Source organism: Microcaecilia unicolor, chromosome 1 (assembly GCF_901765095.1).
Source record: "Microcaecilia unicolor chromosome 1, aMicUni1.1, whole genome shotgun sequence".
Taxonomy (NCBI): Eukaryota; Metazoa; Chordata; class Amphibia; order Gymnophiona; family Siphonopidae; genus Microcaecilia; species Microcaecilia unicolor.
Genome location: NC_044031.1, coordinates 870,006 through 882,752, shown reverse-complemented (window position 1 = coordinate 882,752; position 12,747 = coordinate 870,006). Strand labels below are relative to the sequence as shown.

Sequence of the window (12,747 nt, the reverse complement as noted above, 5' to 3'; positions counted from 1 at the left end):
CAGCTAGTGTCAGGTACACACAGTTAGTGTTCAACATCCAGGCATGTAACTTTAGGCAACCTATAGAAGATTCCCCCCTCTAAGGGATACAGAATACGGTCACTTTTGCAGGTAACTCTACACTTTTATGCGCATAAGATGCAGCATGTGACAGAATCTATAGGAAGCTGCTCCCACTCCCTGACTGTATCAGACCTGCTTATTTTTGAAAGAGAAGGGCGGCCATCTTCCGACACAAATCGGGAGATGGACGCCCTTCTCTCAGGTGCGGCCAAATCGGCATAATCGAAAGCCGATTTTGGCTGCCCTCAACTGCAGTCGCAGGAGCGACGAAAGTTTAAGGGAGCATGTCGGTGGCGTAGCGAAGGTGGGACAGGGGCGTGGTTAACACATGGGCGCCCTCGGCTGATAATGGAAAAAAGAAGGCCGGCCCTGACAAGCATTTGGCTGACTTTACTTGGTCCATTTATTTTCAGGACCAAGCCTCAAAAAGATGCCCAAACTGACCAGATGACCACCGGAGGGAACCGGGGATGACCTCCCCGTACTCCCCCAGTGGTCACCAACCCCCTACCACCCAAAAAAAAAAAAAAAAAATAAAAACATTTTTTGCCAGCCTCTATGCCAGCCTGAAATGTCATACACAGCTCCATGACAGCAGTATGCAGGTCCCTGGAGCAGTTTTTAGTGGGTACTGTACACCCGAAACCCACTGTACCCACATGTAAGTGCCCCCTGTTACCCTTTAAGGGCTACGGTAGTGATGTACAGTTGTGGGGAGTAGGTTTTGGGGGGGCTCAGCACCCAAGGTAAGGGAACTATGTACCTGGGAGCAATTAATGAAGTCCACTGCAGTGCCCCCTGGCATGTGAGGGGGACCAGTGCACTACAAATGCTGGCTCCTCCCACAACCAAATGGCTTGGATTTGGCCGGTTTTGAGATGGCCGGCCTCGGTTTCCATTATTGGCGAAAACCGAGGCCAGCCATCTCTAAGTCCGGCGATCTCAACATTTAGGTCGACCATCTCTAAGGTTGACCTAAATGTTGAGATTTGGCCGGACCCGACCATATTATCGAAACGAAAGATGGCCACCCATCTTGTTCGATAATACGGTTGGCTCTGCCCCTTCCCGGGGCCGTCTCCGGAGATGGCCGCCCTTAGAGATGGGCGGCCCCGTTCAATTATGCCCCTCACAGCCACCTTAAAACTTACAGTCCCGCCCAGGGAGGAAGTGACATAGGAGAGGCGGAGCCAGGAGGACATGATCCAGGAAGTATTAAAGCTTAGGGCACAGCTAGGTTAGGGAGTCCCAGAGGGACGCAGCAACGTCCAACTGCATCCGCCTCCATCACGTTATCTGGTGACTGTGACAGTCGGGTAGGTCAAGTTTGACTTGGAACCTTGCAATTTGGTATCTTGGACCCAGCCAGATGCAGGCCGGCCTAGCTGAACCGCTAAGGATTGTACTGGTAACTCTGGAGCCTGACCAGAGCCCAGCAGTGTAAGCACATCTAGCGCTCTCCCTCATCTACTCTCTGGTCACCCAGTCAAAGAAATGAATCAAAGATTAGCTGTGAAATACAGCAACAGCTCAGACATCTCTAAACGGTAGAGAAATCAGCTTCAGTTCCTGAGAACAGCTTACCTTACAGTAGAAATAGCGGCTCACTGCTTCCTGCGACCATGGCTCATGGTAGAACTCGGCTCGTCGTTCTTCCTCAGGATTCCCCACTACGTCTGTCATAACCTGAGGAAGGAAAGACAGGAACACTAGAGATGACAATACAGAGACACAACCAAGAGTTAGTGAGAAAACTGGCAGCAGAATAAAAGGCACAGACAGGAGAGATACACAGAGGTGAGAAAAGGAGATACGGAGATATAACCAAGTGACAGATTCAGTGAGAAAACTGCCCTATCCCCCTAAACTGTGAGATTTAGGATCCACATCCCTGGGGTCCTGTGAGATTTAGAAGAAACTGACTGAAATCTCTATAAACCTGGAGGATATAATGGCACAATATGACAAATTAAAGTGTAGCAAATCTCCTGGACCGAATGGTATTCACCCTGAGTACTGATAGAACTGAAAAATGAACTTGCAGAACTATTGTTAGTAATATGTAATTTATCTTTAAAATCAAGCATGGGTCTGGAAGATTGGAGGGTGGCCGATGTAACGTCGATTTTTCAAAAAAAGGTTGTGATCCAGGAAATTATAGACCGGTGAGCCTGACGTCAGTGCCGGGCAAAATGGTAGAGACTATGTAAAAGAACAAAATTACAGAGCATATTCAAAAGCATGGATTAATGAGACAAAGTCAACATGGATTTAGTGAAGGGAAATCTTTCCTCACCAATCTATTACGTTTCTTTGAAGGGGTGAACAAACATTTGGATAAAGGGGAGCCGGCTGATATTGTGTATCTGGATTTTCAGAAGGCGTTTGACAAAGTACTTCATGAAAGACTCCAGAGGAAATTGGAGAGTCATGGGATAGGAGGTAGTGTTCTATTGTGGATTAAAAACTGGTTAAAAGATAGAAAACAGAGAGTGGGGTTAAATGGTCAGTATTCTCAATGGAGAAGGGTAGTTAGTAGGGTTTCCCAGGGGTCTGTGCTGGGTCCGCTGCTTTTTAACATATTTATAAATGACCTAGAGATGGGAGTAACTAGTGAGGTAATTAAATTTGCTGATGATACAAAGTTATTCAAAGTCGTTAAATCGCGGGAGGATTGTGAAAAATTACAAGAGGACCTTACGAGACTGGGAGTCTAAATGGCAGATGACGTTTAATGTGAGCAAGTGCAAAGTGATGCATGTGGGCAAGAGGAACCCGAATTATAGCTACGTCATGCAAGGTTCCACGTTAGGAGTCACGGACCAAGAAAGGGATCTGGGTGTCGTCGTCGATAATACACGGAAACCTTCTGCTCAGTGTGCTGCTGCGGCTAAGAAAGCAAACAGAATGTTAGGTATTATTAGGAAAGGAATGGAAAACAAAAATGAGGACGTTATAATGCCTTTGTATTGCTCCATGATGCAACCGCACTTCAATTATTGTGTTCAATTCTGGTCACCACATCTCAAAATAGATATAGTAGAATTAGAAAAGGTACAGAGAAGGGTGACAAAAATGATAAAGCGGATTAGACAATTTCCCTATGAGTAAAGGCTGAAGCGCCTAGGGCTCTTCAGCTTGGAGAAAAGACAGCTGAGGGGAGATATGATAGAGGTCTATAAAATAATGAGTGGAGTGGAACGGGTAGACGTTGTTTACTCTTTCCAAAACTACAAGGACTAGGGGGCACACAATGAAACTAGAAAGTAGTAAATTTAAAATGAATCGGAGAAAATATTTCTTCACTCAATGTGTAATTAAACTCTGGAATTTGTTGCCAGAGAATGTAGTAAAAGCAGTTAGCATAGCGGGGTTTAAAAAAGGTTTGGATAGCTTCCTAAAAGAAAAGTCCATAAGCCATTATTAAAATGGACTTGGGAAAATCCACTGCTTATTTCTAGGATAGCAAAAACAAAAAACTGTATGGCTTGACTTGCTCCTAATATAATATAGGCTACTACAATATATGGAAAGAGGAGAAAATCATTCAGAACATTTGCAATTAGTAACAAGGTGGAGTCTCATATATTTTTTTGCACGAATGTTCACATCACTCCGTTGGTGACTCTATTGACGTGCATAGATTTAATCATCGACTGAAACCACCTCCACCCTAAAGTTGCAATTCATTAAACTTAACATGCTAAAAAGTGCAAATATATGTAAATATATGCAAAAGACACTTAACTTGCGGAGCATATAAACTCCCTTATTCAGATTGGAGTGTGTAGAAGCCCTGACAGTGCCTGTTTCGCTACGCTTCTTCTGGGGGAACTCAGTTAAATGGTGTGGGTTCCCCCAGAAGAAGCGTAGCGAAACAGGCACTGTCAGGGCTTCTACACACTCCAATCTGAATAAGGGAGTTTATATGCTCCGCAAGTTAAGTGTCTTTTGCATATATTTACATATATTTGCACTTTTTAGCATGTTAAGTTTAATGAATTGCAACTTTAGGGTGGAGGTGGTTTCAGTCATAAGTACATAAGTACATAAGTAGTGCCATACTGGGAAAGACCAAAGGTCCATCTAGCCCAGCATCCTGTCACCGACAGTGGCCAATCCAGGTCAAGGGCACCTGGCACGCTCCCCAAACGTAAAAACATTCCAGACAAGTTATACCTAAAAATGCGGAATTTTTCCAAGTCCATTTAATAGCGGTCTATGGACTTGTCCTTTAGGAATCTATCTAACCCCTTTTTAAACTCCGTCAAGCTAACCGCCCGTACCACGTTCTCCGGCAACGAATTCCAGAGTCTAATTACACGTTGGGTGAAGAAACATTTTCTCCGATTCGTTTTAAATTTACCACACTGTAGCTTCAACTCATGCCCTCTAGTCCTAGTATTTTTGGATAGCGTGAACAGTCGCTTCACATCCACCCGATCCATTCCACTCATTATTTTATACACTTCTATCATATCTCCCCTCAGCCGTCTCTTCTCCAAGCTGAAAAGCCCTAGCCTTCTCAGCCTCTCTTCATAGGAAAGTCGTCCCATCCCCACTATCATTTTCGTCGCCCTTCGCTGTACCTTTTCCAATTCTACTATATCTTTTTTGAGATAGGGAGACCAGTACTGAACACAATACTCCAGGTGCGGTCGCACCATGGAGCGATACAACGGCATTATAACATCCGCACACCTGGACTCCATACCCTTCCTAATAACACCCAACATTCTATTCGCTTTCCTAGCCGCAGCAGCACACTGAGCAGAAGGTTTCAGCGTATCATCGACGACGACACCCAGATCCCTTTCTTGATCCGTAACTCCTAACGCGGAACCTTGCAAGACGTAGCTATAATTCGGGTTCCTCTTACCCACATGCATCACTTTGCACTTGTCAACATTGAACTTCATCTGCCACTTGCACGCCCATTCTCCCAGTCTCGCAAGGTCCTCCTGTAATCGTTCACATTCCTCCTGCGACTTGACGACCCTGAATAATTTTGTGTCATCGGCGAATTTAATTACCTCACTAGTTATTCCCATCTCTAGGTCATTTATAAATACATTAAAAAGTCGATGATTAAATCTATGCACGTCAATAGAGTCACCAACGGAGTGATGTGAACATTCGTGCAAAAAAATATATGAGACTCCACCTTGTTACTAATTGCAAATGTTCTGAATGATTTTCTCCTCTTTCCATATATTTCTAGGATAAGCAGTATAAAATGTACTGTTTTGGGATCTTGCCAGGTACTTGTGACCTGGATCGGCCACTTTTGGAAACAGGATGCTGGGCTTGATGGACCTTTGATCTGTCCCAATATGGCAATATTTATGTATTGTATCCACAGCTGGGTTTGTCCCCTGCCCTATCCCTGGGGTCCTGTGAGATTTAGGATATGATATTGTATCCACAGCTGGGTATGTCCCCTGCCCTATCCCTGGGGTCCTCTCTGCGAAATTTAGGACCTGAGATTGTAACCAATCTTGGACACACCTCCTTCCCTTTCACCTTGTTTCTCACCTTGAGATCTCGGCTTTGCGATCGCAGCCACTCCTGGATGTAACCCTTTGGGTCTCGGGAGAAACTGAGCATGAAATCTCGCTGGATTTTCAACTGATTGATGGATTCAATTGTTTCATGGATCTGAAATTAGAAAATATTCGTGACAGAAATTAGAAGAATTTCCTCTCACTCATGAAACTCCTCCTCCCTCCCTCCCACCACCTCCATTCAGCACAACCCTCTCCCCCCTCAACTTTATTATACACCTCATCTACTCACCCCCTGCACTGTTTCCTCCAGGGGTCACCTGGTCATTTAGGACAACATTTAATGCCTTATTCATGATAAAAACAGGTGTAGCTCAAAATGTCTTAGTTTTAGTCCTGGACATTTTTGCTTTTCTCATTATGGGTTAAAAACGGCCAAATCTTAGGAACGCCCAAATCCCACCCTTAACACACCCCTGACACACCCCCTTGAGATTTGGATACACTGCAGATGAATAGCACAGAAAAATGTCTAAAAAAGGTTTTGAAAATACCAATTTGGACGTTTTTGTGAGAAAAACATTCAAATGCTGTTTATGCCACTTTTAGACGTTTTTCGAAAATGAGCCTCTTAGCCTCAAATTTTTCCTCAAAAATAATTATTAAGTTGGAATCATCTTTTCCAGCCATACAGGATGTTCCCCTGACCCCCCCCCCCCCCCCCCCCCCATCGTCTCCTACTGTGTCTGCTTCTTCATGGAGTCATTTGAATCCTCCAAATTTTACGTCATTAAAAAAGCAATTTTCTTCAATGAACCCTTTCCCCCCTTAAAGTCTCATCTTTAAGTCTTCTACCGATAATCCAACAAATTGGACTGAAGGCTATCATGATATGAGAGGGCATACGATGAAGTTAAGAGGTTATACGCTCAGGAGTAATCTAACCAACCTGTTTAAGAAGGCATACCCTACCGATCCAACTTAAATGCTTAATCTCTGCAACACAACTAAACTAAAGCACGTAATGGACATAACACAACTCTTCCGTTCTCCGATTCCCTAATGTGGCTGTGCCACATAAACTTGATCTTTCCACAACATCACCCTGTATTTGTTCACACCGGAGCCTGCAAAGGCCTCTCCGGTACTAGGTAAGCCACATTGAGTGGGAAAATGTGGGATACAAATGTAATAAATAAATAAATAATACTTTTCACAGAAAGGGTGGTGGACGCGTGGAATCGCCTCCCAGTGCAGGTCATGGAGACAAGGACTATGTCTGAATTTAAGAAAGTGTGGGACAGGCACGTGGGTGTCACGTTTGTGACTGCTTTCCATGTGGGTGCTCTCCTTGCCCTCTGGTGGCTGCTATGGACTGTTTTCTGCTGTCTTCCATGTTCCAGACTTCAGTGAGTCCGGTCCGGATTTTCCGGGTTGCCAGACTTGCTCTGCTGGTTTGTCCTTGAACAGCAACCTTACTTGGCTGGTGATTACTGCAGTGAGGGTCAGCTGCTGATGGGCTTATTAGCGTCTGTGAGCCTTGCTTGCCTGGCCTTGGTATCAAAGGTCATCCATGAGTTCCTGTTGGTTTGTTGGAGTTCTTGCTCTGAAAGTTTCCTCTGTGTTGGACCCTGCCTGTTCCTGGACCTGGACTTTGACTTGCTTGCTTCCTGTGCCTTTGACCCTTTGCCTGGACCTGGACTTTGACTTTGTTTGCTGCCTGCCCCTTTGACCTTGCTGTGCTACTGGATAATGTTTACTGTCTACTATTAAAGCCTCTTCTAGTTATATTCTGCGGTTCCTGCCTGTTGTGTTCAGCACTGCTTTCTGCTTGGGTGATTTGCCTGCCGCTGCCACTCCTCGGCAGTGGCCCAAGGGCTCACAAACCTAGTTCCTGCTTTGAGAATGTGACAGTGGGATCCCTTAGGAAAAGGAGGAGTTAGTAGTTACAGAGGATGGGAAAACTGGATGGGCCATTTGTCCCTTATCTACCATCATGTTTCTAGGATCACTACTGGTAACATGGTAAACGGCAGCTGTACGGCCTACAATTAAAGAAACCTTCAGTTGATACTGGGCTCCTGTCTAACTATCATCCAGTCTCCATCATTCCTTTTCTCTCACAGATTACAGAAACACTGGTCTTCCAACAAATTCTCTCTCAAGTTGAAGCTATACATAGTTTACACCCCAGACAGTCAGATTTCCGCACAGGCCACAGCAGAGACCCTTTTGAGAGAAATTCACAGTAATCTAGATCAAGGCTCTATCATTTTAGATCTCTCAGCAGCCTTTAATTTAATCATTTGTTTTCTTCTACAGAGACCATCCTCAATAGGCATATCAGGTACAGTTCTTGCTTGGTTTATTTCATTTCGTAAAGATCGATCCATTGCATCCTCATCTTTTCCTTTTGTGGTGTCCCCTAAGGGTCCATTTTGTCAACCCTACTGTTTAATATTTTCTTAAGACCATTGGAAACCCTTATCCAGTCCTCTAATATTTCTACATATCTCAATGCAGATGACAAAAATGGTTTGGGATTTGCGTTACAAGACATATGAGGAGAGACTTGCTGAACTGAACATGTATACCCTGGAGGAAAGGAGAAACAGGGGTGATATGATACAGACGTTCAAATATTTGAAAGGTATTAATCCGCAAACGAACCTGGGCCAGAGATGGGAAGGCGGTAGAACTAGAGAACATGAAATGAGGTTGAAGGGGGGCAGACTCAAGAAAAATGTCAGGAAGTATTTTTTCACGGAGAGGGTGGTGGATATGTGGAATGCCCTCCCGCGGGAGGTGGTGGAGATGAAAACGGTAACGGAATTCAAAAATGCGTGGGATAAAGATAAGGGAATGCTGTTCAGAAGGAATGGATCCTCAGAAGCTTAGCGGAGATTGGGTGGCAGCACCCGTGGTGGGAGGCGGAGCTAGTGCTGGGCAGACTTCTACGGTCTGTGCCCTGAAAATGGCAGATACAAATGAAGTACATAAGTACATAAGTATTGCCATACTGGGAAAGACCAAAGGTCCATTGAGCCCAGCATCCTGTTTCCAACAGTGGCTAATCCAGGTCACAAATACCCGGCAAGATCCCAAAAATGTACAAAACATTTTTACTGCTTATCCCAGAAACAGTGGATTTTCCCCAAGTTCATTTAATAACGGTCTATGGACTTTTCCTTTAGGAAGCCATCCAAACCTTTTTTAAACTCCGCTAAGCAAACTGCCTTTACCACATTCTCTGGCAACGAATTCCAGAGTTTAATTACACGTTGAGTGAAGAAAACTTTTCTCCGATTCGTTTTAAATTTACTGCATTGTAACTTCATCGCATGTCCCCTAGTCCTAGTATTTTTGGAAAGCGTGGACACTTCACATCCACCCGTTCCAACTCCACTCATTATTTTATAGACATCTATCATATCTCCCCTCAGCCGCCTTTTCTCCAAGCTGAAGAGCCCTAGCCGCTTTAGCCTTTCCTCATAGAAAAGTCGTCCCATCATTTTCGTCGCCCTTCTCTGCACCTTTTCTAATTCCACTATATATTTTTTGAGATGCGGCGACCAGAATTGAACACAATATTCGCGGTGCGGTCGCACCATGGAGCGATACAAAGGCATTATAACATCCTCATTTTTGTTTTCCATTCATTCCTTTCCTAATAACACCTAACATTCTATTTGCTTTCTTAGCCGCAGCAGCACACTGAGCAGAAAGTTTCAACGTATCATCCACGACGACACCTAGATCCCTTTATTGGTCAGTGACTCCTAATGTGGAACGTTGCATGACGTAGCTATAATTCGGGTTCCTCCTTCCCACTTTGCATTTGCTCACATTAAACGTCATCTGCCATTTAGACGCCCAGGCTCGTAAGGTCCTCTTGTAATTTTTCACAATCCTCCCGTGATTTAACGACTTTGAATAACTTTGTGTCATCAGCAAATTTAATTACCTCACTAGTTACTCCCATCTCTAGGTCATTTTGTTTCAAATAGTTTTTATTGACAACACAACATCTCCAATAACACAACAATACAAATTTATATAGCAGACTAACTTATTTCTGTGCTTTAACCATACAGCTGTTGGTCCTTAGACTCCATCCCTAGGTCATTTATAAATACGTTAAAAAGCAATGGTCCCAGCACAGACCCCTGGGGAACCCCACTATCTACTCTTCTCCATTTAAAATACTGCCCATTTAATCCTACTCTCTGTTTTCTATCTTTTAACCAGTTTTTAATCCACAATAGAACACTACCTCCTATCCCATGACTCTCCAATTTCCTCTGGAGTCTTTCATGAGGTACTTTGTCAAACGCCTTCTGAAAATCCAGATACACAATATCAGCCGGCTCCCCTTTATCCAAATGTTTGTTCACCCCTTCAAAGAAACGTAATAGATTGGTGAGGAAAGATTTCCCTTCACTAAATCCATGTTGACTTTCAGGCTTATTTTCAAAGCACTTTGGGAGGCTAAGTTCCATAGGTCTCTATGGAACTTTGGGAGGCTAAGTGCTTTGAAAATATGCCTCTTTGTCTCATTAATCCATGCTTTTGAATATGTTCTGTAATTTTGTTCTTAATAATAGTCTCTACCATTTTGCCCGGCACCAACATCAGACTCACCGGTCTATAATTTCTCGGATCTCCTCTGGAACCTTTTTTAAAAATCGGCGTTACATTGGCCACCCTCCAATCTTCCGGTACCACGTTTGATTTTAAGAATAAATTACATATTTCTAACAATATCTCCGCAAGGTCAGGTATACACATAAAGTAGCACATATGAGTTTATCTTGTTGGGCAGACTGGATGGACCATACAGGTCTTTCTCTGCCTTCATCTACTATGTTACTATTTAACTTTTTGACTATTATGAGGAGGCCTAGAGGACCTTTTTAGTCCTGCTTTTTTAGCTTTTTACTACTTGCATACATCTCGATGCTCTGAGCAGCCACTGCATTGTTGTGTTCTGTAAGTGGCAGACCTGCATCACTTAACAAGGCAACCTGCAAGGATTTGTGACCCTGGATTTGCGACTGGTCACCGAAACATGACCTGAGTCAGGTCTTTTTAATAAAGAACCTCTCATTGTTCTGCTCTTGATGGTCTATTTGTACTTTTTTTCCACACTTGTTTGGTTGGTGTACTTTGGACCCTTTCTTTGACTCTTCTGGTCCTACTGGGACGCCATCTTGGTCTATTCTGCATTTTAAATAAGCTTCAACAAAGCTTATTTAGAACAGTCAAACAAAAAATATAAAAATCATAAAATATGAAAAAAGGCTACCTAAAACAGTCAGTACAGTTAATACGTATCATAACCCTTAAAGACGACACCCTATCCCTCAGCCACGCACGAGACTCTTCAGCCGAACGCGTGCCCGAAGTGGCAGAAAACCAGAGCAAGGATTTCGGCCGGGGAGGCCAGATGAGTCGATCTGCCTGTCAAGATTTTATATGTTACACTGGAAGGGTTTTTGCCTTTCTTTCTTTTTGACTTGTGTAATTCTTTCCTCGTCACAACATGCCAGGATCTCTCTATTGCTTTCTTCATGCCCCAAGAGAGGCTTTTAATCTTCACCATCCCATCCTCACTTCCTCCACCTTCACCTTTCCTCTAATTCCCTGTATATCTCCTTCTTCTCAATAACATATTAACTCTTTTTGGATAGGAAAATCTCCCACCCAGTTTCCCTGTCTGAGTTTTGTGACTATTCTCTGCGCACATGTGATTTTCAGGTATAGCACACGTAGGATGCCACCAGTATAACAGTGTTCTGTGACGCTCTGGCAAGGACATCTATGGATGGCTGTACCTTGCTGTCCAGAGCTGTGATCTCCTGCTGATTCGCTGTAGAAAGGAGGAAACTGCTCATTTGACCTTTCAAAGGATCTTCAACTTCCACGTCAATGTCGTAGCAGGCCGTCTTCTTCTGATCATTGGGGTCAACACTAAGTCAAAATACACAGTACCAGTAAATGATTCAAAAGGGAGTATGACATACATTTAACCTCAGCCACACACTTCTGCCCCCACAGGAAACCCACATCTAGAAGAAGTACTCCACCCTCTATGGCCAAGATGCCTACCACCTGGAGCCACACTTCCCCTACACCAAGCCTCAATACTCAATTTCAACCAGGCCCTCTACACACTGCATCAGCCCACGTTCTCTCACACTCACATTCCCACTTATCCACTGCATCCAGTTAAGCTCCACCCACCCAGCATACAGGGCCCAAGACATATATAAAGCTTTGTGGTGGGCAATTTGGAAGTATCTGGAGGGTATAGGTGGGTCAGATTTTACCATTCTTTCCAGCAGAGATATTGTTGGACAAATATGAGGCCTTGCTAATAGGCAGCATCAACTTTTCCTTAGGAAGGTGGGAGTTGTGGGTAAGAAGGTCATTTTGGGTGTGTGGGTTGGTGATGCAGTCCCCTCCTACTGGGTATGGAGTAACCACTTTCATGCCCTTATGCTGTTGAAGCAATGACAAGTCAAGCCTTCACTGAAGAAAAGATCTTTCTGGTCGTCTGGGATGTCTACATTCAGTCCTTATCTCATAGAGCCTGGAGTTTGATCCTCAATTCTTTTTGACCCCTCTAATATCGTAGGGTTGGGGGACCCTCGTCCCTCACATTACTAGTGACATTTTGTTTTGTTGTTTTGTAAATGGGGGGGGGGGGGGGGGGGGTGCGTTCAGACCGGTTTGAATGTGGGTATGAAGATCCGGGGACATCAGAGTCCACTTCTTGGGTCTTTGCTTGGGGTTTCTATGGCCACTGTAGTTCTTTTCTTGGAGCAAACTATGCCTGAATTGTGCTTTATATGTTTAATATTCCTGTTTACTGTTGAGAGAGGAGTGGGCTAGTTGGGTGTTGGAGTCTGCTTTGTTATATTGTGTTTTTCTTTATAAGTGCTCTGGTAAAGCGAAGATACTTACCTGTAGCAGGTATTCTCCGAGAACAGCAGGCTGATTGTTCTCACATGTGGGTTGACGTCTGCAGCGGGCCAGGAATCGGCAAAAAACTTTGCAAGCAAAATAAAACCAAAGTCTTTCCAGAGAGTTCCGTCGTGTGGGCAGCGCGAACGACTTCCCACCCACCGCACGAGTGTGCCTTTTCAGTTTAATCAAAAAGCATATAAACAAGAAAACA

The 12,747-nt window shown here is 44.0% G+C and overlaps 1 protein-coding gene across 15 annotated transcripts in view; it reads right to left on the bottom strand.

Moving 5' to 3' along the window:
* The window catches only part of SMARCD3 (SWI/SNF related, matrix associated, actin dependent regulator of chromatin, subfamily d, member 3), a 154,064-nt gene that overhangs the window by 17,482 nt on the left and 123,835 nt on the right, over positions 1-12,747 (bottom strand). For all 15 annotated transcript variants that reach the window (XR_003940755.1, XR_003940760.1, XR_003940764.1 and 12 more), the window contains exons 10-12: positions 11,402-11,537; positions 5,599-5,721; positions 1,648-1,749 (exon numbers count right to left, since the gene is read on the bottom strand). Coding sequence is in view for 3 of the 15 variants with exons in the window: in XM_030191828.1 (XP_030047688.1) it covers positions 1,648-1,749; positions 5,599-5,721; positions 11,402-11,537 (361 nt within the window). In the remaining 12 variants the exon portion in view is untranslated. The remainder of the gene's footprint in view (positions 1-1,647; positions 1,750-5,598; positions 5,722-11,401; positions 11,538-12,747) is intronic.